The 27,863-nt window shown below is 32.3% G+C and overlaps 1 protein-coding gene and 1 pseudogene across 6 annotated transcripts in view; both read left to right on the forward strand.

Annotated features, from left to right (window-relative positions):
• Window positions 1-27,863, forward strand: part of Tusc3 (tumor suppressor candidate 3) — a 182,977-nt gene that overhangs the window by 43,226 nt on the left and 111,888 nt on the right. For all 6 annotated transcript variants that reach the window (XM_063234592.1, XM_063234593.1, XM_063234594.1 and 3 more), the window contains exons 2-3: window positions 4,510-4,679; window positions 24,160-24,277. In XM_063234592.1, coding sequence (XP_063090662.1) covers window positions 4,510-4,679; window positions 24,160-24,277 — 288 coding nt within the window. The remainder of the gene's footprint in view (window positions 1-4,509; window positions 4,680-24,159; window positions 24,278-27,863) is intronic.
• On the forward strand, window positions 24,395-24,520 carry LOC111756611 (U2 spliceosomal RNA; annotated as a pseudogene).

The following is a 27,863-nucleotide window of genomic DNA, read 5'->3' on the forward strand; positions in this document are numbered from 1 at the left end:
AGTTTTTGACTAATACCATTTCCATGTTACCAGGATCTAATCCACAGTTTTACACTGTGTTGTATTATGTGTCCTTAGTCTTTTTCAATCTGTTTTGTGCTCTTTCCTGAATTTGATACTTTTGTAGGGTATTATTTATTTTGTGGAATGTTAACTGCATTTGGGTTTTTCTAATTTTTCTTGGTTACATTGAACTTATGAATTTTTGGGAGTAATTCCACAAATGTGATCTGCCTTTCTCAGTGGATCATGTCAAGGACTACATGATGTCCATAAATCTTATTACTGGTATCATTAAGTTGGATTGGTTAAGGTGGTCGCAGTACTCTTTTGTCTTGAAAATGATTAAACATCTTTGGGAAGACTGAGAGTATCCAAATATTATATTTCTCCTTAACCTTTTGTGTAAGTTTGGAACTCTTCTTTGGGTTTACCGTGGTATTCTAATAGTGATTTCCTGTGTTTTTGTTGCTTTTACATTTATTTGCCCTTCTGCAGTGGTCAATTAACCTTTTTCCTAGTTTGTTTATTTATACATTTATTAACAGCTACAAGGTGGGACTTGTAGATATTTTGTGATGTACAATTCAGTATTGTCATTTCTTTTGCTGTTCAAATTTTTCTAGCTTTTGTCATTGATAGTTTTTTCAAACTGGTTCTTGTGTCCTTTGACTTTCCTTTTAAAAGCATGCATTTACTTTCTATTATTGTAACAAACTACCACAAGGTTTAGTCTCACTTTGTTTTTCTCTGCTTTAACTTTTCATTCAACTATTTCTCCAGAGAGCTTGGTTTGTTCTAATAGAAAATGGCATTCAGAAACCAGGATCTTGGATTTGGGTGTGTTTATTGCTGCTGGTGTGCCTTTGATCCTCAGCCTTCTCAGCACACAGCTAAGAAATCATTGTATACTAGTTCATTCATTCATGCAGGTCCATAGTCTGTCTGTGTCTGTCTGTAAAACTATATTTCTTAAAAGCCACAAATTGGTATGTTTGTCTTCAACATTTGTTCAAAACCACAGAGTTTTATTGTAACCATCCCCTTTTCTGTTAATTTTTTTACTATTGGTGATAAACCTGGTCCTCCTTATAATATGTTTATTAATTTGTTTAACTATAGCATACTCTTAAAATAACAAATGTGCAGATCCATACCTTAGACGAAAGCAAGTAACTTGAACGTGCTAATTTTTCTCCCCTCTTTGGCTTAAGAATATCAGGTCAAGTATTACTTTCCAAAATGGTGTTTATAGTACTGACTTACAATACTGTCAGATTCACTTGTTAAAGTATGTACATACTTGGGGAACACCAATCCCAATCCAAGTTCATCTTTTAAAAAATGGTATACAATAACATTTTTGTTTCATATATTTCTGTGAGTTTAAAAAAGTGGATATTTATGGTTTCATTGCTAGTCTTGAGATAGTAAAGTTTCCTTCACTATAGATGGTATGTTTTAGAACAACATACTAAAAGCTGTTTCATACTTAAAATTTATACGGGAATTTTTGTGTAAATTTTTCGGTGATGGCCAAGTCTAGTTTGAATAGTCAAATTAAGAGTTAAATATATGAATAATCAAATTGTGATATTAATAGAGACTATAAAAAGAACACTTTTTAATGCCAGCATTATTTTGTATTCATTGTGGTGTCAGAACATTATATATTTTTTAGGTTTTAAAAAGGAGGTTTAAAAAGGTTAGGTTTCATTTATTTTTTTAGGTTTTAAAAAGATATTTTTAATAATAATTGAGACTTTTTTGTTTTTTTTTTTTGTTACCGAAGATCGAACTCATGACCTAGTGCTTGCCAGGCAGGTAAGTGCTAGTGCTGCTGAGCTAAATCCCTGGCCCGAGTTGAGACTTTAAACAAAAAATTTGTACTATATCATTAAATTTGTACTTTGAGACTTTATTTTTCTCACTTGTTTTTCTCTACTCCTCCTATAAGTAAAATGAAGATAATTTAGAAGTGATAAAATCTTATCTTTTATTGATTTGGTATTGAGTAATCTGGCAAAAGTTTGATTATATGCATTTTTATCTCATGTATGGGGCAAATTTAAATTATATTTGTGAGTAGATCAAGATAAAAGACATGAGATCTTATTGGGGAAAATGTTGCATGCAAAACTGTAGAAAATATTTAATTTTGTCAGAAAATAACAATACACATTAAATGAGGTACCATTTTCAGATGTTAATGGAGAAACTTATACATATGGGAGATGCAAATGAATATCCAAACATGATAAGAAGATAATCACACATTCTAATGTGGAAGGGGGTAGAAGTATTAGAATTTTAAATCAGTACAGTATATCTAGGCAATATTGTCACGGTAATCAAAAATACCAGTAGTGAGTCTATCACATGGTATAAACTAACAGAGCATTTTCTTTAAAAAAATACTTTCTAGATTATTTGTTTTTTTTTTAAGAATTTTTTTTTATTTAAAGAGAAGAAAAAAAGACATAAAAAACAATGCAGTAAAAGGGTACAAATAATATAGTATTTCTAGAAAAAAATACATACAGTATGAAATCACTAGTTAATAGGTTACATATTATCTTCCCAGAAACAGTTGTCCATATCACTGTATTAAATCATATAAAGTGAACATTCATACAGTGAACACAAGTTATAGCTGTTAAACTAGGTGGAATTTTTTGGTAGGAAGTAGTTGTTGCGGCTTGCTTTTGAATTCTTAAGGCCTTGAAGTCAAATCTAAAAATAAGTAATACACAATGTGTGCTTAGTGTTTGATTTTTTTTTTTTTTTAAATAGCTCTTTAAATTATGTGTGTTGGGCTAGGGGTACAGGTCAGCGGCATAAGCACCTGCCTTAAAAGCAGGCAGTCGGGAGTTCGATCCCTGGTACCGATAAAAAGGAAAAAGACAAAAAAAAAAAATTATGTGTGTTAAAGTGTGTACTGATTGATAGTGTTTAGGAGCCAGTGCTCCATAGTTCTCCCAGGTATCTGTGTTAACAGTTTCTTGAGGATATTGTTATATAGAAGCCTTACAAGATTGGGATAGCTGGACGTGAAAGAGATACATAAGAAATGTCTCAGAGATTCAGGATTTTTATTCGTCTAGCTTCCATGAAATTATGGTAGGCTTCTTTGATAGCTTGTGAGTAAAACCTTTTAGCTTTGTGTAGTTGTTTTATGTTTTGTTAGATACATATTGATGTAATCATATAATTGTTCAAAAACACAAAGTAATATTGTAAAAATTCAAAGTGTATGTATGTGTGTGTTTAATGAGAAAACTATATTAAAATATTTTTGGAACTCATAGATAAGTAACTTTTTCAATTGCTAATACCCTTCTGCCCTCATTAGTTGATTACCTGCTTGATTTTCTTACCTAAAGATTGTGGGTTTGAGAGAGTGTCATATTTCTTACATACTTAAACAGAAATGTTTTATTTACATATAATGGTATATATGGTACACTTTTTCAAGGCTGAGAATAATTTCTAGATATTATTTTGGCCTGTTGAGTTTTATGTAAAAAACTGAAAAACTCCATCTTAATCCTGTTAAATCTAAAACAGTTATACTGTAAGGCAAACCCTAGTAAATTATGGTAAACATTGGTGAACATGTTGCTTCTCAGAATTAAAACTAAGAACAAATAGTAAAAGACATTCCCTTTAGTTTTCAATTGTTTGGAATATATTGATGATATAAACTTATTTTACATTTAGTTTAATTAATTTATTATTTTATGTATGTAAAACATTTACAGTATAATTGCAAGCAGCGTCAAAGTAGTAACAGAAATAGAAATATGTAATTGTTTTGTAATTAGCATTAATTTTAATCCTTAGATTTTTGTTACAGCAAATTTTTTAAAACTAGCAATTATTTCAATAAACTAAGTTATTCCAGTTATTAGACATACTTAGTATGCCATTGTATACTTATCTGATGTTCCCTCTCTGCAGATTATTAAATCAAATATTCTGCTCTTTGCTCAAGTTACTATCCTTCCTTTTCTTTTTTTCTTCTTCTTTTTTTTTTTTATGTCTTTTTCTTTTTTATCGGTACCAGGGATCGAACTCACGACTGCCTGCTTGCAAGGCAGGTGCTTATGTCGCTGAGCTAAATCCCCAGGCCCTATCCTTCCTTTTCTTCCATTATGTTTGATTTATATTTTTTCTGCTTAGGTAGGTGTACAACACTTCACCCGGCCTTTTCCTCTTAAATCAAGGTTACATGTTTGTCTTCATTTTCTTCTTGTTGTATACAAGACAATTTTTGAGTGATTCAAGGGGTGAAAGGACTTTTCCTCTGATTAAATTTTCAACTTATTAAGAAAAATAAAGTGAAATATTGCATGCACTTTGGTTGGCTAATAATGAGTATGTTCACCAAAATAAGAATTTTTAGTAGTAAGTAATTTGGGGTAAAATACATCCTCATTATAATTCTGTTCTTATGAAATCCAATCTAAAGAATTTTAACTCTATGTAAATTCCTATTTTTAATTGCAGAATCTTTTGGCTGAAAAAGTAGAACAGCTGATGGAATGGAGTTCTAGGCGTTCAATCTTCCGAATGAATGGTGATAAATTCCGAAAATTTATAAAGGCACCACCTCGAAACTATTCCATGATTGTTATGTTCACTGCTCTTCAGCCTCAGCGGCAGTGTTCTGTTTGCAGGTAATTTATATATATATAATAACATTTTTTAGAAAAAAAACTACTTTTTTAGGCTTTTATGTTTATTTTATATATATTTTAAGATGCAAGAGAATGAAACAGTTGTTTAGTGTTGTAAAATATTGCTACATGTATTTAAAATATGCTCAAAATCTTCTAGAGAATAGTAGGATAATCTTTCATTGCGGGCATGTAAAATTAGAAATTGTTCTGTGTGCTGGGATTATAGGAATACTCCAACATGCCTGGTTCTAAACACTTCTAACTCTAAAGCCTTTCAGAGAAAAGGTATACAACCAGTATAAATAAAACTAAGAACATTTTATGAATGACTAATGGTGTTGAAGCTTTTTTCATATGGTTATAATTTTATTAAACAACTTTTCATGTGCTTATTTATCCCCATGATGAAGTCATTTGCCCATTTCTAATTGGATATTTGTTATCCTGAGTTTACTTGCTAAGGTTTTTTTTTTTTTTTTTTTTTTTTTAAATAATTTTGTATCTAAGTTCACAAGAAATACAGATCTGTTGTTTCCTAGTTTTGGTATCACAATAATACAGACCAGATAAAATGAACTAGGGAATAGTTTTCCATTTTTACATTTTTAAAGAGATTATCTGAAACTAATGTTTATTCTTCTTTGATTGCTTGGTAGAATTTTCCAGTGAAATTTTCCATGTGTGGACATTTCTTTCTTAGTGGTTTTTAAGTTATGTATTTCTTTTCCTCCATGTTTAAGACAGCGTAAGGTTGTCTGTTTCTTCTTTACTGAACACTTTCTTTTGAGCAACATGTTTATGTTATGACTGGAATTCACATATTGTGTGTTAATTGTAGAGTCAATTTAGGCCTGTAAATAATTTTGAGCTATTACAGAAACTAAGGTTATTTCCAATTTAGATTAATGAAAATCAATTTTACACTAACTTACAGATGGGCAACTTCATGTTCTAAATTTTTTCAAGAAGGATCTTTTTATAACACAATCACAAGGTGAGATATGACTAGACCCATCAGATAGAGATAAAATAGATAGGAATGAGAAGATAGAGATAAAATACTTGAAATAAACAATACTTAAGATAATTCTGAATTCTGTCAGATTTGAGGACCAATTCCCAGTAGGTTTTGAACACTGTTGCAAGCATTGGGCTACACATACAGAGTATGTACCTTATGCATGCTGTAGTGGCTATACTCAGACAGCATTACTACCTGAAAAGGCATTCTGCTATATCAGTATAGTTTCTGCTGTGGAAAAAAAATGTGCTATCTATCTTCAGAAATTTTGTAATACTGTTATATTTTAGGAACTCAATTGTAGCCTTTGGGCAGTATTTTATTTAGCTCATTATGTTATTAAATGTATCATTAAATATACTCTTACATTTTAAATTTTATCTAGCTCATAAGCACCTTTATTCACTTGATTGTTTTATTTATTAAAGTTTACATTTTAGAAGAAATAGAGGAGCCAAGAAAATATAAAGTTTTTCTAATGGGATGCCAAGTAACACTGAGGATCTTTTTGAAGCTGGGGAAAACTGACAGACTACATATGATACTATAAGCTAGATATTCGCATGGTTAGGAAACAGATTTTGTGTAGAATTAGGATGGGGCTCAAAGTTAGCAAGTTCTTATAAGGGGTTATTTATTAAATGAATTCATTGTTCAAGCATGAAAATGATTTTTGATGCTATAAAGAAGTTTGGGATGTCTAAATTATAAATTTGCATATTTAAATTACTCAGATGATACTGGAGCTGGGAGGAAAAATTTAGCTGATAGAAATATGCTTTGTAGCTCATTAGATGAAATGATAAATTTATGTTGTAGCATTTTGTGAACTTTAAAAGATCCATTAAACAATTGTGATTGAGTGATGGTCTTGAGGTCTGTTATCAGTAGGCCAAAAATTATTAAGTGGGACCCATATGATAGTAGGCATTGTATATCAAAGAGATTTCAAGGTGACAGCCAAGGTAAAAAAGCAAAATGAGCTTTAAGAAAAGTTCTTCTCATTATATACCTGTGTTTTAAACTAAACCTCAAAGGAAGTTGTAGCTATATCAAGGAAACCATGTTGTCATTATCAGCCATCTAAAGTAATATTACTTAGATTTTCTGGATTTTTCTGTGTCAGTGTATCTTTTTATCGTTATATTATTGCTGTAATCTTTTTAAATTCTGTAGAATCTTTGAAAAGATCATACCTGTAATTTTAAAATATTGTCTCCCTTTGTGAGACTTTACTGCTTTTTCTTTAAGAAAAATTGAAATTTTCTTCCATAGATAATTCATACTTAGATTCTCCAGTTGCATTTCTTTGCTGAAAACCTAGTGAATGAGCCTCTGGCTTTCTTATAAGTCCTTTTAGCATCATTCTGCTCTTCCTTCATGCAGTTTATTCACAAATTTCAGAATTCAGTTTTCACCTCCATCCGTGCTAACATCAAACTCCTTGGCCAAGTAAAGCTGTTAATTATGACTACTCAATATAGCTTTAACCTTTCTTAAGTGTTAACTCCAACCTTCCTTTATCAGATTATGATATATGAAATACTCCTAACAATTGAAAATCTCTTAGATGTATTCGCTAGAAAGTTACTTACCCAGTATTTACTATAAATTCTATGTTTTAAAGGTATTACTATGGGACAGTAAATTTAAGGAAGAAATTCACTCAAAAGAAAATAAAAAACTAGAATGAAGCAATTGCATGTATAACAGAAATTTAGTGATATGTTAGTGGTTAATATGTTATTGAGCTCCCAATAATTGAAAAATATTGTATGTTAAAAGGATTTTTCAAAAAAAGATAGTGAATAATATATTGCATTTATATATGTGTGTGTTTATATATAAGTGCTAACTGCTAATATTTTTCCCTGAAATAAATAAAATCATTTATTATTTATAAACCATTTTTATTTATATATTGGGAGCCTATAGTTAATTCACATACTGTATGTACATGTATATACATACATTTATGTAATTATTACTCTGAAGAATAGATCTGGAAAAAATAGATTTTATGGAGAGAAACTTGAAGCTGAGAGGTTGTGTAATTTATGAAGTCACAAAGGTTGGAATTTGTGATTCCAGAAGTATTAAATACTTTGCTTAAGTGCCTGTGTTTATCATTTTCCTTGCCCTGTGAACTGTAATTTGTATCTCGCTTTGTGGTCTCAACCATGATTATTAGTTTTGTAGATGAAGGATCCATCAACTAGCATTCCCTTAATTCATAAAGTCATGAAAACTTTTAGTTAGGGCAGTGTTGTGTAACAGGAAGTGAAGTGTTGAAGATTGTTAGCAAAACTATCTGGAGAAAAAGCTCATCAGCCCTTTGTTTCATTACAGCAAAATCACATCTCTTACAAAATTAGATTCAGTGTTAACAAGAGGTGAAACCATGTATAGATAAAATTATCCTGTACATCACTTAAAGTATTTGTAAATGCTTTATAAGTTATTTGAGGTCTGAACCCCATTTTCCTTAATTCATTCATTAGGTAAAATTTTTTTGTGACTTTTAAGATTCTCTAATTTGCTTATCTACCTGAATAAGATATTTCACTTGGTCAAAGACTGAAAAACTCTCATGCCATTCACACACCAATTCCAGTCCCATTTGATTAATATTTGAGAAGTGTTTCAGGCTTGGCTGAATCCATGACCAGTTTAATAAAATGGTGGTAGGATTATTGCTGAGCTATCTAGTTTGATTTTTTAAAAATTAAAAATAATTTCATTAGCATTCTCGTTTCTTCCCCAGGTTACATAACCCAAACTCTTTCACTTTTTTAATTAACCTCCCTGATCTGTGTGACATTGTAGCATTCTTTGAGTTCATTCATATTTTCTATTTTCTTTTGACTTAAAGTTTATCTTTATTCTCTATACCTTTATAATTAAAAACCTACAAAATATTAAAACATTACTGTAGTGGATACCAGTGTTACTCTTTAAAATGTACTAATTATTAACATTTTACCACTTTGGATTTTGCTCTAAGTATAGATCAAATATCAGTCAAGTATCAGCGGAAGCACAAAAACACTCAAGAGTTGCAGACAACATGAATTATCACTGCTAAATACTTAAGAAAAATATTTTTAAGAAAAGCTGTTCTTATATTATCAGAAAACTGTTTTCACTTTTAAATAAATTGCCATTAATTTAATGATATAATGTTGTTGCATAACCCATAGTTAGTTTACCTTTATACTCAACCTTTTATATTCATTCTTCCCAAAATTTGGGATCTAATCAAGATTCACCTATTTTACTTGATCTCCACTATTAAACTATAATATTAATATTTCCACATGTTAGAAAAAGATGCTGACTTTTTTGAGGAGAAATTCAAGTCCCTTGCCTTGCCTGTATAGTGTAGTATAGTATAGTATAGTATCTGCTGTGATTGTCTTTTCATGATTTGATACTTTTTGGCACAAAAAAATCTAATTTTAATTTTATTAGAGAGATCATTTATATACTTCTTAGCTTATCAGGAAAGTATAATGTTCAGATACCAATGTTGAGATGGATCACTTGAATTAAGGTGGTGATCACTGTACTTCTCATTGTTCAAGTATCTTTTTTCCTTATAATAAATATTTGGGAAAGGTAATTGGGTTGAAAGGAAGAATACTTGCTTATCATGTGATTTTTTTTTTTTCTAAGCATTTTTTTTTAACCTGGAAGTTGTACTATCTATTGATAATCATTGCTTGAGTTTGATATTACATTGGTGACTGTGAAATAGTTAAAATGTTTATTCCTGTGTATTAATTAGGTGTGGTTCTTACATAAAGGTATATTTTCCCTAACTCAGTTTTCTTCTGGATATCTCAAATCAAAGATTCTTTTTATTCACTAATCCATTGTTATGATTACAAGGTAAGCCTAGGATACCTTGTAGCAGAAAGTAGACTTAATGGAGATGTGTCATGACATATGTGCTAGTTCCAGATTGTAAGTGGCTCCAGTGTGGTGTCATGGCTGCCTTGTAAACCTGGGCACCCATCTCGATTTAGATGACAGAATAGTATCCCTAATTTTAAACAGCTTTCCTGAAGACAGTCTAATTTGATCTGTCCTGTTTGATCTTGTTTTTAAGGGGGCGTTTCCGTGTTTACTCTCAGGAAGTGTTGAACAATGACCGTAGAAATGTGGCTAAGATAAACAATGGGAAGTGCTGATTGGTATTTTCTGAGGAAGTACAATTTTCTGGGGACTTCTGTGAGCATAACTCATAATGTTGTTCATAAGCCTCATAAAATTTGTTAAGTCTCAGAAGATGACAGACTCAGCAGCTGATAAATTTTAAGGTGTTCAAAATGATTTCAGAAAGCTACAGGGGGCTTTATTTTATTTATTTACTTTTTTTTTTGGTCTTACAATAAAAGTTTAAATGTAGTTCAGATGATAAAAGATAATACTTTCTTTCTATATATTCTTCCTCCAGGGTCTGCAGTATTCTTTCTTCATATATAGGGGTTGTTGTTTGTATTTTATCACCATAAAAATGGTGTATGTCAGTCCTACTAACTATAATTTTACTCTTTTCCCATTCTCATGAAATTTACATAGCTGATTATATCACCCACCTTGGCACATCTGCAGAAGAGCTTGGTTTGTAATATACTCAAGGAGGTCATTATCTTCTTTGTCAAAGTATGTATCAGATCAAGAAGAGAACTTAGTGACTGAATTCATGTCACTTTTGAACCACTTAAACCTTTTTTCTTTTCAAGCCAGGCTATCACCCAGCAGATATACTACTTTAGTTTCCTTGAGGCAGCCATCACAGGGAAAGGAAGTATTGTGCTCAGGAATGGTCTGAACAGGGTCTTGAAGCTTTCCAAGGAGGCCTAAGTAATTCTCCCTCTGCTTCCTTCTATCATTAGTCAGGAAGCAGCCAATCACTGATGAAGCTTTTCTAGGGCTGAATACATGTGTGATCAAAGTGCTTTACTAGGTTTTGGGATGAGAAGCAGTAGAGTCATAAATTTGTGTGTGTTCATTTTGGATAGCTATGGCAGCAGACAACAATATTGTGTACCAGCAGATGGCAGGAAGCGTGTACCAACTTAATTTTTAAACATTGACTTCTTCTTGGTAGTTTTTGTGAAAGAAGGTGTGCTATTACCAGATTATAAGTAATTCAGAAAAGCAGAAATATGACACAATGTTTTAAAAAATCACAGTGGAGTAGTTGTAGTCAACTGATGAGACTAATAAATAGCATTATAGATAGATTGGCCTGTAACTCTCTTTCTTAATTGGGTCTTTCTCTGGTTTTGGTATCAGCATAACAAATGCTTCCATGAATGAATTTGAGAGAATTACTTCCCTTTCAGTTTCATTAAAGAGTTTGAAAAGTAGGGGTGTTAGATTTTCTCTAAATTTCTTATAGAATTCTGCAGTGAGTCCACCTGGGCCGTGGCTTTTCTTTGTTGGTAGGTTTTTAATTATATTCTCAGGTTCATTGGTTGATATTTGTTTATTTAGGATTTTTACATCTTGACTCAGCTTTGGTAAGTCATACTGTCTAGGAATCTGTTATTTTATTTATTTTTTGCATTTTCCATCTTCTTAGCATACAAGGTTTCAAAGTAGGTATAATTAATTTCTGGATTTCTGGAGGGTCCATTATGATTTCTCTCTTTTCATTCCTAATTGCATGAACTTGAGTCTTTTTTTTCCTTCATTTTTTGATGAGATTAGATAAGGGTTTGTCATTTTTATTTTATCTTTCAAAAAACCAACTCTTCAATTCATTGATTCTTTGTATTATTTTTTTTTTAGCCTCCAATGCATTAATGTCTGATCTTTAGAATTTTCTCCCATGTTTGAGCTTTTGGCTTTACCTGCTCTTCTGTTTCTAGATGTTTGAGGTTCACCATTGAGTTGTTTATTTGTATTTGATCTTTTCTTGATATGAGTATTCACTGCTATAAATTTTCCTCTTAGGAGCAACTTTCACTGTGTCCCATAAGTTCTGGTATGTAGTACTTCACTATCATTAAATTGTAGAAACTGTCAAATTTCTTCCTTAATTTCATTTGTGACTCATTGGTTTTTTAGGAGGGTGGTATTTAATTTCTATGTGTTTATGAAGTTCTTATGATTTCATTTGCTGTAAATTTCTCATTCGATTGCATTTGGTCTGATAAATTTCATGGGATAATTTCAGTTCCTTTGCATTTACTATGGCATGTTCTATGCACCTGTATGTGATCTGTTTTGGAGAATGTTCCGTGTGTATCTGAGTAGAATATGTATTCTTAGTTGTGAGTTGAACACTGTGTAGCCATCTACTGAGTCCATTTGTACAAAACTGGTGTATTCTAAGATTTCATTGTTGATTTTTTTGTCTGGTTGTTCTGTGACAATGGAATATTGAGTTCTCCTAATACAATTGTATTAGTGCTTATTTGATTTTTCGTGCCTGTTAATATTTGTTTTACATAGTTGGGTACAGTGGGATTTTTGCATATCTATTGATGATTGTTATCTCTTCCTCTTGAATTGTTCCCTTTACAAGTGTAGAGTTATCTTACCACTCCTAATCAGTCTTTGCTTGAAATTTACTTTGTCTGCAAAGAAAATAGTTATTCTGCTTTTTTCTGGGTTCCTGATGCATGGAGTATTGTTTTCCATCCTTTGACTTTTAGTCTATGAATTTCTTTTAGAATTAAATGTGTGTCTTATACAATAGCACATTGTTGGATCTTGCTTCTTGATCTGTTCTGCCTGTGTCTTTTGATGGATGATTTGAGACCATTAATAATGACGGTTATGACTGATAATATATTGATTTACTCTTGTCATGTTATTTTCCTGTTTTGTGGCTCTTCTTTTTTTTTCCCCCTCCTTCTGTTTGTTTCCCTTCCCTGGTGAATTCCTTCTGTTGGAGTTCATGTAGTTGTAGTCTTAATGATCTCTTTGTAGAATGTCCTTGACAACATTTTGGAGTGCTGGTTTGGTGGTCATAAATTTCTTCAGGTGTTCTTTGTCCTGGAAGTATCTTCTTTCTCCATCATTTTGAAAGATAATTTTATAAGATACATTGATCTATACTTCACTCCAAGCCCTCTTTGACTTGAAAACTTCTGCTGAGAAGTCAGCTGTGATTTGAATGGGCTTTCCTTTATAGGTGATTGTTTCTTTTCCCTAACACCTTTTAAGATTCTATTCTTCTGTTGTATTTCTGGAATCTTGACTATGATGTGTTTTGATTTTTTTTTTTTTTTTGATTGTGGCTAATTGGAGTTTTATGTGCCTCACTTAGCTGTATGTCTAATTATTTTTCTCTAGCAGAGGAATTTTCTTCCATGACATTTGTGAACAGTTTTTTTTAATATCATTTGTGCTATCTCTTGCTTTTTCATTGACTCCAGTCAATCTTAATTTATTCTTCTTTGCTTCATCTCACAGCTGCTGGATTGATTTCTCAGGATCCCTTGCTATTTTTAAGAAATCTTTGTTTTCGTGATTGCTAACTTCAAGCCTCTCTTCTATGTCTGAAATCCTGTCTTCATATTGTTTTTATGTGTTGCAGATACTGTCAATGGAATTTTTATTCTCCTGGGTATCTGCTTAAATCTGTCTTACAGATTCCATTTCTTTCCTATGTTGAGCATTCATAGCTTCCTATGAAATAGCTTTATTTTTTTGTCTGTCTGAGCTAGAGTCACTAAGCATGGTCTTCGTTGTGGACACCATCTCTTCAGTTATTTAAGAAATTATTTATGATTTGATTTTTTTCTAGAGCTTCATTAAATTGCTTTGATATTCAGTGAGGCCAGGTGGGTAACTTTCTGATTATCCCACTTCATTGCCTACTTGGTTTGCCTTTGGTGAACTGGATGTCTGCGGTTGCATCTTGTTTATGTGTCTTCTCATTTTCTTTTGTTAGTTAATTCCTGGGGTGATGCTTGTAAATTACCTATGGTGGATTGCTTTATGGCTACTGTTTAGAGCCCTTAGGAAATGACTACTTCTCCAAGGTATCTGTTACATAATTATAAATGCGAATGGTTTTATATTTGTAAAAAACTTACTGAAACAGCTTTTTGTTACATAATTATAAAATAAATAGGAAAAATAATGTTCTTTTAATCTAAAAATGCTGTACTTGCTATTTCACAATATTATACATTTTCATTCTTATTTACACTTTAGGTTTCTCCAGTTTATTTCACTAAAGAGTATGGTCTCAAGATCCATTCATTTACCCAGAAATGTCCCAAGTTTATCCTTCTTTATGACTGACAAGTTCTTCATTGTATATTGAAAAAAATACATCTTTATCCATTCAGTGGTTGATCAACATTTGAGCTGTTTCCGAGATTTAGCTGTTACATACTGTGCCATTATAGGAGGAAAATGTTCAAATGGGAAGGGGAACTAGGGAGGAGGAAGAAAAAAATAAAAAAATGAGAAAAGAAAGAAAGGAAAAAGTGAAAACAAACTTTTGTAAATGAGGATGGGAATTTAGGATTGAAGAGAGAGGGTAGAGGAATGGAAAAATAAAAAATCAAGATATATCATGTACAGCTACAAATTCTGTATGATGAATTTGATCATTAAAAATGTGCTAATAAGTTTAGTTAAAAAATGCTGTATTGTATTAGTGAAGGTTATAACTGAAATGATATAATTAGTTTTAAAAATCTTCTTGTGCCAGCAGCACAGAGCCAGCAGGCAAGGCAAGGTCCTGAGTTTGATTTCTGGTAACAAAAATAAAATAGTCTTAGCTACTGTCAGACAGTCAAACTAAAGATCATCAGAATCTCAGATCATTCAAACTAAAGATCAAAATTTTTATCTCTAAAGCTAGAGATACTTAATTCTACAAATTCATGTTAATAAACTATGTTATTGTTAGATATTTACTCTTAGTTTTCATAATGTTAGTGTATAAATGTCATTTTAGATATTAAGTCTGATTTATTATTTTCCATGGTCTTGGCCTGAGTTCCTAGATAATTTCTCTTCACTGCATAGTAATTTTGATCTCATGAGGATGATTTAACGTAATCTAGTACTTTTTAATTAAATTACCTCAGACATGTTCCTTGATTGTGGTAGATTATCTTTCTTAGCGAAATACATTGATGAAGTTGACTTACTCTATTTATGTATCAGAATGTAGTCACTGTAATGAAGTTGTGCAAAAAAGACTTAACACAGTAGACTCAAAACTGCTGTCTTTACAAAGTCCAGCTCTCAAAATTGGTCGCTGTATGGGAATGAGGATTTTGGGACTAGTCCTACCAGTCATCTTAACTGGTGGGCTCCCTGTTCCTAAACTGTCATGCAGCTGTGGCTAATGTTGAATACTGTATGTGTTTTCCTCTTGTCATGTAGCAGACAACAGATGTCTACATGGCTTGCCCTCTTGGAGTACTGAATCTTTAATGAACCTCTTGGTAGACAACATTTCACACATGTTGTTACAGTTCTTTCCTAAGAGAATTAAGTCCTTTGTAATTTGATGGGAAGGGAAATCATTCTGGGGAGCTTGCATTTAGTCTGTTTTGGTCTTTGCTTTGGGCACCGTTTTTCTTTGCTGATTTTGCTTTGTATCCTTTTTCTGGAATAAATCTTAGCTATGAACATGACTATTTACTGATTCTGTGAGCCCTTCTAAGGAATTAACCAAACCTATGGGTCATATTGAAGACCCCCCCCCCACCAAATAGGAACTTAGTATTTCTGAACTGTGTCTCAACATTCTTGGCAAGAAATTACAAATTTAATATTCATTATAGTATTTACATTCTAGTTAATAAAGTCTTCAAATTAAGGATCTGTTTCCCCAGATCTTTAGATAGAACTGGGGAGAAAAAGAAACTTAATTTCATTAATTTATAACTTTTTACCATAGAATTGAATACTACAGTGATTATATCATAATATGTTGTTGGCATCTAATTTATTTTTTGCACTAATATTTATGGAACAGACATTATATATAGGTATTGTGATGGAAATTAGGAAGATAATGGTTAACAAAGTGACTTGACTGGAGCTATCAGTGATATCAGAATGTAACTGAAGTTTGGGCACAATTCTCATTACATAGTTATTAAGCTTACAATTACCAAACTCATAAATGCCGTGAAGGAAAAAGCATAGAGATTTATGAGGAAACCTTTGTATTACCTGCTAATTTGGATGTTCAAAGAAAGCTTATTTTGGAAAATCATATTCGAAGTATTAAGATCTAAGAATGACAAGAAATTCACGAGGCACCTTTATCTGCTCCCATGCACGGAATGTGCTTGGCTATGTGATATCGTGTCCAGTGTAGTATGTGTTCTGTAGCTTTGAGAGTTAGTATAGGAGAAGGAAAAAACACATGGAAGAGTGAATACAAAGACAAAGTCTAGTTTATTGAGTGGAATTAATGATAACTTTGGGGCCTGGTGCAAAGAGTTAGAGGGGAGGCAATTGATGGTAAGATTTGAAAATGCACATAATTACTACATTTTAATCTCATTTCTGGGCACACCAGTACTTGTGTAATGCTTTGTCATGTGCTATGAATTTGACATCCTTCTTGTTTTTAACTTCAGGACAAGCCTCAAGAGAAAAATTATTAGTGCTATCATGCTAGAAAAGTAAAAATAAAATGTGTAACATTGTCAAATTTATATATTATGAAGTTCAAAGCTAGTACTCAAGTCCAAATTTTTCAGAATTCAAATGCTGTGTCCTTTGTATTTGGCTACATGGTATTAACAAGAGCAGTATTACATTATTTGGAAGAGTTGTGGTTAGTTTTGTAATTACTTCATATATTATTTTTCTCTTGAACATGAATGAATACGTTTGCCTTTGGGGAATAAAATCTACTGTATCAAATGAATTAGTTCATGAAAAATACTCATTTTATTTTAATTCCCCTAGCATTCATTGCTTCTGTGTGCATAAATGGTACTTGCAGAGCTGGGTAAAATACATATATCTGAAACTCATTCTTAGAAAACTAATTTACCATGATATTGGTTCAAAGAATTGCATTATTTAAAAAAACTCACATTTTTTGATGTTGGTGGATTGGTTTTAAAGTTGACAGTTAAGAATGGAGTTTATAGCAGTATCTTTCTAGCCACAAGTGTGCTCATAAGCTCTCTCTTGAATCCTTCTTGGCCCACATGCCTGGCCAGGTGGCATGGGCAAGTTGGTAAACTTCATTGCTTTCATATTGCTCATCTGATGTGAGGATGAAACTAGTGCTTTTATTGTAAAGCCATAGCAAAAGCAATGCCAAACAAAAAATAACAAAGGGACACAAGTAAACTTTTGAAAGTGATGGGGGTGGTAACAGGAGTTTATACGTGCATCTGAACTCATCAAATTGTATAGATTATATACATTACTTCCACCATTTTTTTGTAGGCAGTGATACCTTTGTAAAACTGGAGGAAAAGAAAACTCCAAGAATATTCCTGGATTGTTTAGTGTAAAACATTCCTGTGTTGGACTAGAAATCCAGTAAAAAAAAAAAAAAAATTGAGCTGTCTGGAACAATATTATTGGAGGAGAAAGTTGTGTGAAATGGAATGTTGTAATATCACAAGATACATCATCTTAATATAACATATATGTAATGCATATAATCAAACAGCTCCATTTAACCAGTATTTTAACAATTATTTAAATATTATTTGAATTCCTACACTATCAGTTTTGCTGTGAACTTAAACTTGCTCCAAAAAATAAAGTCTAATTTGAGTTGATGAATATATTAATCATTCAAGTTTTATTTTTTGTTCCCAATATATAGAACTGTAATTTATTTTGAGACATAAGAAAACCTGTTATTCAAAAATGTTTGATAAAAAATGCTTTTAAAAATGAATTTTGAATATATATATTACATAAAAGATTCCCTGAATACCCAAACCTTCAGTACATGTTTATCGATGATGATGATTCTCAGTGAATAGAAAATGTATAATCTCCATACTTTGGGACACAGTTTCTTTAACTTTTTGTTTGCCTGCTTGATTTATTGTAGCAAAGTTCTTTAAAATCTTGATATATTTTCTTTTTGAGCTTGAAGCTAAGTAAATCATAGATTTCTTGGAAGACTGTGAAGAATTTAAAGTATAAGTTATAGTTTTTCTAATTTTTGTTTATCAGATTTTCTAATAAAATTAATTTACATATTCAATAAAAGTTTTAAATGTAATTATTCTAAAGAATCTAAATTATTTTGCATTTGTTCACTTGTTTTACATCATTTCTTATATTAAGTGTATCTATAATGGATTGAAGTGTCTTGAGGTAAATGCCTACATATGAGTCCTTCAGAACGTTGGATGACTCATCTGTTGATTCAGTCATTTATTAATCTTCAGCAGTAGTTCCACAAATATTTATCCAATACATACTAAATACTGTAGTATGCATATAGATTAAAAAAGCTTGTTAAGTGAACAGTGGGTAAATTGTTTATTCCTTTGTATGCCACTTAATCTTGGAATTCCTTTTTTAAGCATTTCTCTGCTACTATGACTCAACCTTGCGTATGCTATATATAGTTCAATATATTTCCTATAAATATACATTTTGCTTCTGCATATGTATTTGAATCACAAATCTGTGTTAGAGCTGTTTTCAAGAAAGATTAGGTACTGATGCCTACCAAGGAAAAAAGTGGATACCCAAGAAACATAGTCTTCTAATAGATGTTATCTCTTTACTTACCAGTCAGCTAGTGAATTACATAGTCAGTTACAGTATGGCAGTGGGCTTTTGGTTTCTCAGGTCTTCAGTGGCATCCGAGCTATTTAATGTATTTCACTCCATTCATGTTGGTTATGGGTACATACAGCACAACCAGAGAAACAACCCTGTTAAAAGCTTTATGTAGACTGCTGTTACCAGTCCTCCCAGCCTTCTGGGCACTAGAACCTTAAGTAATAGGCCAGTCTTCTGCTCACTTTGGATCTGTGTGTATACTATATATAAAATTTCTTTTATTTGTGTTTTTATGAAGACATACTTTGGAGTAACTATGTAATCCATCATTAAAAAGCTGTATTTTAGGATTTTTCTATTAATGTTACCTGATATGAAGTTTAATTAATATTAAAAAGAAAAACTACGCTAATATCTTAAAAAAAAATTTCTTCAAGAGAAAAAGCATTAAAGACATTCATCATGGAAAATAAGCATGTACAGCTCTAGATGAGTTAATCCCTTTAACTCTCATAACCTTTACAAAGATTATAATATAAATATTATAAAATTTGGTTTGTGGTGTTTTTCTTGTTCCCGTAATGAAAAACAGAGAAGAGTTAATGTAACTGGTTAAACAGCACGACACCCTGCAGTGGCTGCCTGAGCTTCCGGGCTCACTGTGATGCAACCTGACTGCCCTCTGCAGGCTGCACGTGAATGCATGAGCGCAGTTTGCAGGGTTCTCTGCATTCTTAAGAGGGCTGTTACTATGAACCCCCAAAACAAAATGTCTTAGGGTTGATAATGTTGGAAATGTAATTATTGATTTAAGTACTTGTCGCATTTGTGGTTTTTCAGTTTCCAGTTTCAAATGGTAGTGAGGTCTGAAGTATATACTAAGACGCACTAGTAAGGTCTGACTTTATTCATTAGTCCAAGCTGACAGCAGCATAAGAAAGATCCACTGAGTTCCTTTCTCTGTACTTTGTTACATTTCCTCTTCCTCCTGTTAAGCATTAAGAAGTTTCGGATATGGGGGAGAGCCAAGGGGTAATGACATAAGGGTTGGGAAGAGGGCCTTTATTATTGGGGCACATTTTTTTCTAATGAATCTTATCACTATGATACCTGAATGTAGAAATCTTGAAAATTAAATTACATATTTCTTTAGCTCGTTGAATTATTTTAATGATAAAGATTCATTTATTCATCCTTCTGCTACAAATTGCAACATAAAAAGCCATTTTTGGTCAGTATTAAATTTTCTCTGAACATTCTGTTTCCTCAATTATTTTTTAATGCCATCTGTCCTTCCTGTGCATTTTTCTCAGTATATATCAGTGTTTATTTTTAATCATTTATTGATTATATTTCTCTTCACCAAAACATCAACTCTGTAAGAGAAGAGAACCTGAACATTAGCTTCTTGATATGTGAGTGAACTTACAATTAAGAATTAACTAAATCTCACTTAACCAGGAAAACTTAGTGTTTGTAGGCATTTCTATTTAAAATATTCTAAAAAGAATTCTGGGTAGTTTTCTACCTACTATACAATTGCAGCCTTACACTAATGGTTCTTGTGATCAGTTTCTGTACTACGCTGGTAAAATGATGTCCTTAAGGTAATTAGGCTATAAAACCTCAGATTAGAGCACTATTCATATTTAGCCTTAAACACAGCACAGAAACAGAAGAACCACGTTCTGTGGCCTTTGCACTCAACTATTGCACAAGTGTGTGCCAGATACAACAGCGATTCTGCCCTGTGCTTTCTCAATCTTTTCTTCCCTGTGTCTCAAATGTTACTGCAGTATTTGATATAGTGAGCTTGATCTTTATATTTCTTGCCAGGATAGGTAAAAATTTAATTTGTCCTCTGTAATGTTTATAACTATTTCTTTTTTTTAAATTGTATTATAACAGCAGTATCTCATTAACTGCAGAAGATGTTTCTAGATTCCTGAATTTGTGATGAGGATTAGCAAGCGCTGTTTCTCCATCACATCTCCTTTCCTTTTACCAACCAAACCACATTCACTCTACTTCAGTATTGTCACTGTTGCATTCTGTATTGTAAGCACAATATATTTGTGTCCTGTGATTAAGTAAGTTGAAAGGAATAAACTATGTCTCATTATTGTTTCCACATTGATGGTACCCATAGAAAAACAAGAATTGATGTTTATTGTTACTTTTCTATAAGACCATTGTTTGCAACCTCTACCCTTCTCAAAAGAGTCTGTTCAAAACAATCTTTTTTTCACCAGTTAGTGAAAATTATGATCTATTTTAATTTGCTTATTTGGATTTGTCTCTCATGTTCTTTATAAAATTGTTTTTCCCTGTGTGGGGGCAAGTGTTTTACTATGGTCTTTATATTGTCCCCATTTTATGATTTTAATAATTCCTTACAGTCTGATCTTATTTTGATAAGCATTAAATTCTGTGCTAATTCGCAGTGACCACTTTCTTGCTTCATAAATTGGAGTACATCTTTCTTTTCTCCCTCTTTTAGTGCTTTGGTCATAGTCTCATGTTTTTCACTTTTTCATTTATATAACCTTTTTTTATCAGTTACATTCTAACGTAATTTCCTGAGAAAATGTATTAGAGTTAAATTTCAGGTTCATTTCATCTTTGAAGAACTTGTTTATTTCAAACTGAGTTATTTGGCTTAGCATACAATTCTATATGCAAAATATCTCCTCAAAACTCAGGTTATTGTTCTGTCTGCCTGTTGTTTGGTGTTGCTGATCAACCCAATCTGATCTTGTTATTTACCCTTGTCAGAAAAGCTTTATTTGTGTGAAAATCTTTCCAATCTTTTTTTTTATATATATAGTGTTTCAAAATACCACTCTGTTTCTTGTTGATCTTTTCTCATCCCTCTTACCCATAAACTGGTAGTTTCCTTTAATTGAATTATTTCTAGAAATGTTGTGTCTTTTTAGTGTTTTACATTTTTTTTTGTTTTTTCTCCAAAAGAATAGTTACTTAAAAATATTTTTAAATAAATAAGTGCACATCTTTATGGACTATAGTATGATATTCTGGTATGTGTATATATTGTATATTGATGAACTCAGGATACCTAGATGGCCCATGATCTTAAACATTTATCATTTATGTTTGATGAGAACGTTGAAAAGTGTTTTTTCTAGCTGTTTTGTACTAAAGGATAAAACATGGTTAATTGTAATCACCTTCTGTGCACTGGAACAGCTTTCACCTGTTTGCTGTGACTCTGACCCAGTAAGCAGCCCTCTCCATTCCTTCACTTTTCTCTCCCCAGTACCTGGTAACTATTATATTGCTTCCTATTTCTGTGAGTTCAACTTTTTTCTGTATTTTATTTTATTTTAATGTAAAGAGTATAAAACCAAGCAAAATAAAGCAGAATAAAGCCAGTCAAAACAAAACAGTGTAAGTGACATAGGTCTTCAAAACAATATGAAACCAACAGTGGTTTCCAGAATGCCTCTTGTTGTCTTCAAAATAGCTACAGAGACATAGTAAAAATCAAACAGAACAGAATAGAACCAATAAAAGCAAAACAAAACAATGCAATAAAGGAATTCAAAACAAGATGAGTAAAGCCAAGTACCATAGTATCTTGTTATTTTTGAAATAGCTGCCCATGCCATTGGACATAATAAAATCAAAACAGCTGAATAAAACCCAACCCAACAAAACAATGAAAATGATACAGCACTTCAAAACAAGATAATTGAGAATTAACAGTGGCTGCCACCTTTGGAAGGAGATCCCCCCAGATGCTACATTGCGTGTTGTTTTCATTTCCTTTGAACAGATAACCCACTAGTGTGTAACTGGATCATATACTGCTTTTATTTCTAGTTTTTAAGACACCTCCAAACTGTGTTCTTATTTGGTACATTATCTCTGCTGTACAGGAGCAGTTTTTACTTTGATATGATCTCTTTTTTGTTGTTGGTGTTGTTGCCTATGCATTTAGACTGTTTGAAAGCGTATTTATTAGAATATATCTCTAGGTGTTCTTTTTAATTATTTCTTTATTATTATAAATTACTTGGGAATGCTGTTGGGTGAAGCTCTCTCTATGGACCTGTGGGTGACGGGGACACAAAGATCTCACTGCTCTTTACCAGAGAAGGTTTTCAGGGCTGTATGTGCCATCAAAACCTTAAAGACTTAGAAGTCTTTTGGCACACACAGCATAGGGTTTTTTAAAATTATTATCATTTTCTATAAAAATAGAAGTCCTCTGAAGTTAGCGTTCCTAAGGCAGTCAGTTGTGTGTAGGCATCTGTGAAGAGCCCTTTGTGGCAGCTTGTGGAACTAGAGGACAAGGGAGCCAATGTAAAGAGAAAGGAAGCAATAAAACAGTTTGTCTCTGACCCAACAATGTTGTGTCTCTCTCCAGAGTTCATGTAATATTAACACATTAGATTTTAGGCTGTAGGATGGAATCTCAGATCCTTTGACAAATGGAGTATCTTCTCTTTTTCCAAGTGTACTATTATTATTTTTAATACTTTCACTCTTCTGGAGTCAGTTTTCGTTTGGGAATTCCCATTTTTAAATTAATTTTTAAAATTAAAAGTACCACAACTCAGTTTGTTATATACATGGTGATTTCATTGATTTCTAATGGTTAAACTATGGCTAGGCCAGACACTGGGTTAGCTGGGTGGTGTGAAAGTTGTTTTAATTAGAAGCCTTGTGTGTAGCTGTGTTACTTCTCCTTGGTGTCTGTGCTTACGGATCTTGGGTTTTTCTTCGCTTCTTACTGTGCTGCATTTACCTCTGAGATTTAGCTGTTTTTTTATCAAAGCTTTTACCAGCTGTTTTCCAAATATTTCTTGCAGTTTTTTATGTACTGCTGATGCTATTGAGTCTTTTGTTACTGTGGAATCATATCTATTTGTTTCACAGTTACATTTTTGAGTAAAGGAAGAAATAAATTCCTGAGAATAGTCAAGTATAAATAAGAAACATTCTTAGTGTTCTTATTTTTTAATGTTTGATCAATAACGTGTTACCTCATATTTCTGTTACTCTTTATCTATTTCTAGTAATGCCAGTTTGCTACCTTTACTTTCCTTACATCTAAATATAAAGTGTTATCTTGGAAATCAGCAAAATATCCAATGAACTGGGTTCAGTATAGGAAAAAATATTAGGGGAAGGTTTGTAACATGCAATTTGTCAACTTAGAAATTTTTGCTTACTTTTAGCTTTGAATATACAGACATTTCTAGGCATACATAAATGTGCAGTGTAACTGTATTCAGAAGTTTAAACCTTATGTTTTTGCTGTTCTATAAAATTGAATTGCAGTTATTCTTCACAGTTGCTTAAAAATTTGCTATCTTCTACAAGGAATTGTTAGAGATCTAACTTACATGCATAGAAAATATGGTTTTATTCAAAGAATAGAAATCAGCAAACTTTTTATTTAAAGGACCAGGACAGGTTTGTGCTCCATGCTCTTATTATTAGAACTTCGCTGTTCCTGCACAGTGCTAAGTTATGTAAGTGAGTTGCTGTGTCTGTATTACAGTAAAACTATGAATAGCAAAATTTGAGTTTTATATCATTTTATGTATTATATGTTCCTTTTTAAAATGTTTTTTTATAACTATTTAGTTTGCAGTCTGTACAGGTATTACTAATTCAGTGTGAAATTCTTGCCCTGGAATTATTGGTTTTATTAATGGGTTTGATAATTGAATACTGATTTCTTTTTATGTTTTTCCCTTCTATCCTTTTCAGGCAAGCTAATGAAGAATATCAAATACTGGCTAACTCCTGGCGCTATTCGTCTGCTTTTTGTAACAAACTGTTTTTCAGTATGGTGGACTATGATGAAGGAACGGATGTTTTCCAGCAGGTAAAAAAAAGTTGTATCTTACTTTGTTAATACATAATTGCGTTGGTTATTAAGATCAGTACATTTTTGTCAGATAAAAATGCAATGCATTGAATAAATTCATAAATACAGTAGTTAATCACTTCTTGGCCTTTTAGCTAAGATCAAGTGTATTATCTGTTCTTGTCAGTTTAATACAATAGTTAATGCATTCTGTAATGTAAAATAATTTCAGTTCATGTTATCTCTAGTGCTGTACAATTTTTGCTATTAGTGAATTCAGTAAACATGTTGTTTCTGTATTCTAGATAAAATGTGTTTTTTCAGCATGCATTGGCAATTTACATGCATCAATCATATTTTTGTATCTAATTATACATTGTGTAGGATGTATTTGGTACACATTTATGATATTTCACATTCAGTTCATTTAAAGTTTAACCTAACCTTTATTTCTCCAATGTGGTGAATAAAGGCAGTTTTATGTGTAAAATACCAAATATTTATTTAAAGGTGCTTTTGTGTTATGACCTGAATTGTATCCCCACCAAATTCATATGATAAAGTCAGAAAATACGATGGGACTGTACTTGAAGATAGGTACATGAAGTAGTTAAGGTCAAGTGTGTCATAAAGATTATATACCCAGTGGAGAAATGCTGATGTCCTCGGAAGAGGAGACACCAGGAGTCTTGTGCATGGAGAAAAAGGCCATGTGAAGAGACGGCAGTAAAATGACGTTTGCCAGCTGGGAAGAGCAGCTTCATCAGACACCAAGCCTGCCAGCTCCTTGAGCTTGGATGTCCAGTCTCTGCAAGTGCTAGAAACTAAATTGTCATACAAGCAACTGACTTTTGGTGGTAACCTGAGCAGGCTAATACACTCTGATTTACAGACAAAGTATTGGGTTTGGCATACGGATGCCAGTTAGCACTGATGCTGTTGTCATGGTTGTGTTACCATCCTGAGATTGAATGTTTGTGATTAGGACATTGTATTGAGTGTTTCAGATGCATTTTCTCATTTAGCTTTACAATGACCAAATGAGAGATTGTTACTGTCACTGTTTCACAGATGAGGGAATGAATGTGTGGAGAGATTGTCACTTACCCACATTTACGACATTGTGTAATGTGTAAGTAAAATTTTTACTCAGCTGTTTCACTCTAGTTTTTGGCTCTTAATCTTGCTGTTGTGCCACAGTTGAGAGTTTTTTACTGTTTTCTCACCTTGTCAGTCTCTTTCAAATGCAAAATTCAGTATATTACCTAGCATTGATTGATTTGATTGTAATGGCCCATTTCATTTCTCACATCTTAAATTATTTGGCATAATGTTATACTTGATCATGGAAAAGTGTTTTTCACTACTGATAGTAAATGGGCCATCGGTGAGTATTTTCACTAATTTCTTTTCCCCACACCGGGAATCACATTCATGACCTTGTGGTTACCAAGCAAGCACTTGAACCACTGAGCTAAATCCCCAGCAATTTTTACTAATTTAATTCCAGATTTATTCATCTTTGCTGATTTCTAGTTGAATAAAATAAAGTTTCTTTTTTTTTTTTTACCTTTAGTAAACTTTCCCTATTAGTACTTCTTTTTGTTTTACCTCATAAATGCATTTTGTTTTCAAATGGGATGTTTATTTGTATTCATGATGTTTCTTTGTGCTCATTCAGCAAAGGTCATTTAGTATTACACTGTAGGAGCAATAAATAGGCAAGGAAAATATACATAGTTCTTCCTGATAAGCAGCTTAAGAGTGGGAGATAGTAATACTATACTATTAAAGACGAGCATAAATAATATAATTTCAAATAAACTGATAAAGGAAAATCTTAGTACTATAAGAACTATAAGGACCTAATATCTCATGTAATTTTGGTTTTTATAGACTCTCAGGAAAATTAGTCTTGGAGATTATGAGATGGAAAATTTATTCATATGCTTGAATTTTTCCTTCCATGTTGGAAAATAGCCATTTGCATCCACCCTGACTGCTAGAGCAGAGCTTTAACCTCAGATATCCGTCCTGCATGTATTGCATTAGTTTAGTTTCATTATAATTTTTGTTTATTTACGTACTTAGTGTACTAGGTGTATTAGTACTTAATTAAATATACTTTCTCCTGTTCTTTCTTGGTCTGTTTTATTTGTTAATAGATAAATCATGTTTAATAGAAACACTTATATTTCCTTGTGCTTCTCACTGCTGTAAGAATAAAATAGGCAGAACAGTGTGTATCTGACCCTTGGTTTTGTTGTTGAGGACATGCTTGGCTGAATGGGAGATCAGCTCTAGCTCTATTAAAATAATATAGGCTACATATAGCTAGCTCGGTTTCTCAGAGTAGCCCCAAATAAGAATTTTTATATGAAATGTCTCAGTCTTTAAAATACTGAGAGCTAATTCAAATTTCAAACAAAAACAACTTTGTGGGGTAAACTAATCCTGGGTTTATTCTATTCTGACTGTAGGCTGCAATGTTTGAATTCTTTTATATACAGTAACTTTATAAAAATTCTTCATAGTTATGAGTAAAGATAGTTTTTAATGGAAATGTTTCCTTAGGTTACAGTTGATTCAGTAGAATTCCTCATATAGATCTGCTTTGTCTTTTCTAACTGTTAGCCCTTGGCTTAGCAATAAGAGTTTTCATTTTAAAATGCAGAAATGCTTAAAAGTTATAGGAGTTGATTTTTTGAGAAATTATATTATGAAAAAATGGGAGAAGTTATATTTTGCTTCATTTGAGAACCACTGAAAGGTTTTTAGTGCTTATATTTCCTTCTTAATGAGTCATATTTTGCTGGAATATTCTGTTTAAACTGATTTTCTAAAGCACTGTCAACAATAATGTGGTTTCTAAAGACAGTATTAATAAAAAAGATAGAAGCTTATGGTTTTTAGCTTGTTGGGTGAGTTTTGGGGAAAATAAATTCATACACACACACTCTCTCACAGAAATGATAAGGCCAAGTGAATGACGATGGGCATTTGGTTAATGAATATATTGTGCAGAAAGGAGCTCTGGACTAGTAAACTAGTCTCTTATTCTCTGCTTTCTATAGCCTTGGGAATATACACATTTTAATTAAGAGGAAGGCATTGTATTATATAACTTTTAAAAACTCTGTAATTGTCACATGTTAAGCTTTAGTAAAATTTCCTGATTGTCAGATAAGGGAGACTTCTCTCCTATAGTCTTATGTTCACATTTTTCTTGTAGCTGTCTTGTGCATCTGTTATGATTTGTGTCTATATGTCCCCTAAAATCTCATGCATCATGAGGGCAGGCTTCTAGAGTTTGTGACTGATTCATGGTTCAAGGCTGGGATTGAGTGTGAACACACCAACTCTAGGCTGGGTGTGGCCTGTATATGATGAAAGGGACAGAGTCTTCTCGTGCATTCCTCTATCTTTGCTTCTGTTGTTTTTGCTGTTTTCTGCTTCCATGAACTGGTGCTCATCACCATGTGCTACTCTGCCTTAACGCCAGCCAAGTTTAGAATAAACATTCTGCAAACTGTGAGCTAAATAAACCTTTGTGAAATCTCAGTCTGTAGAAAGAATGAGAAGGTAGGGTAAAGGAATGACGGGC

Source organism: Cavia porcellus, unplaced genomic scaffold, assembly GCF_034190915.1.
Source record: "Cavia porcellus strain 051 isolate PalLab524CR breed Dunkin Hartley unplaced genomic scaffold, mCavPor4.1 scaffold_24, whole genome shotgun sequence".
NCBI lineage: Eukaryota > Metazoa > Chordata > Mammalia > Rodentia > Caviidae > Cavia > Cavia porcellus.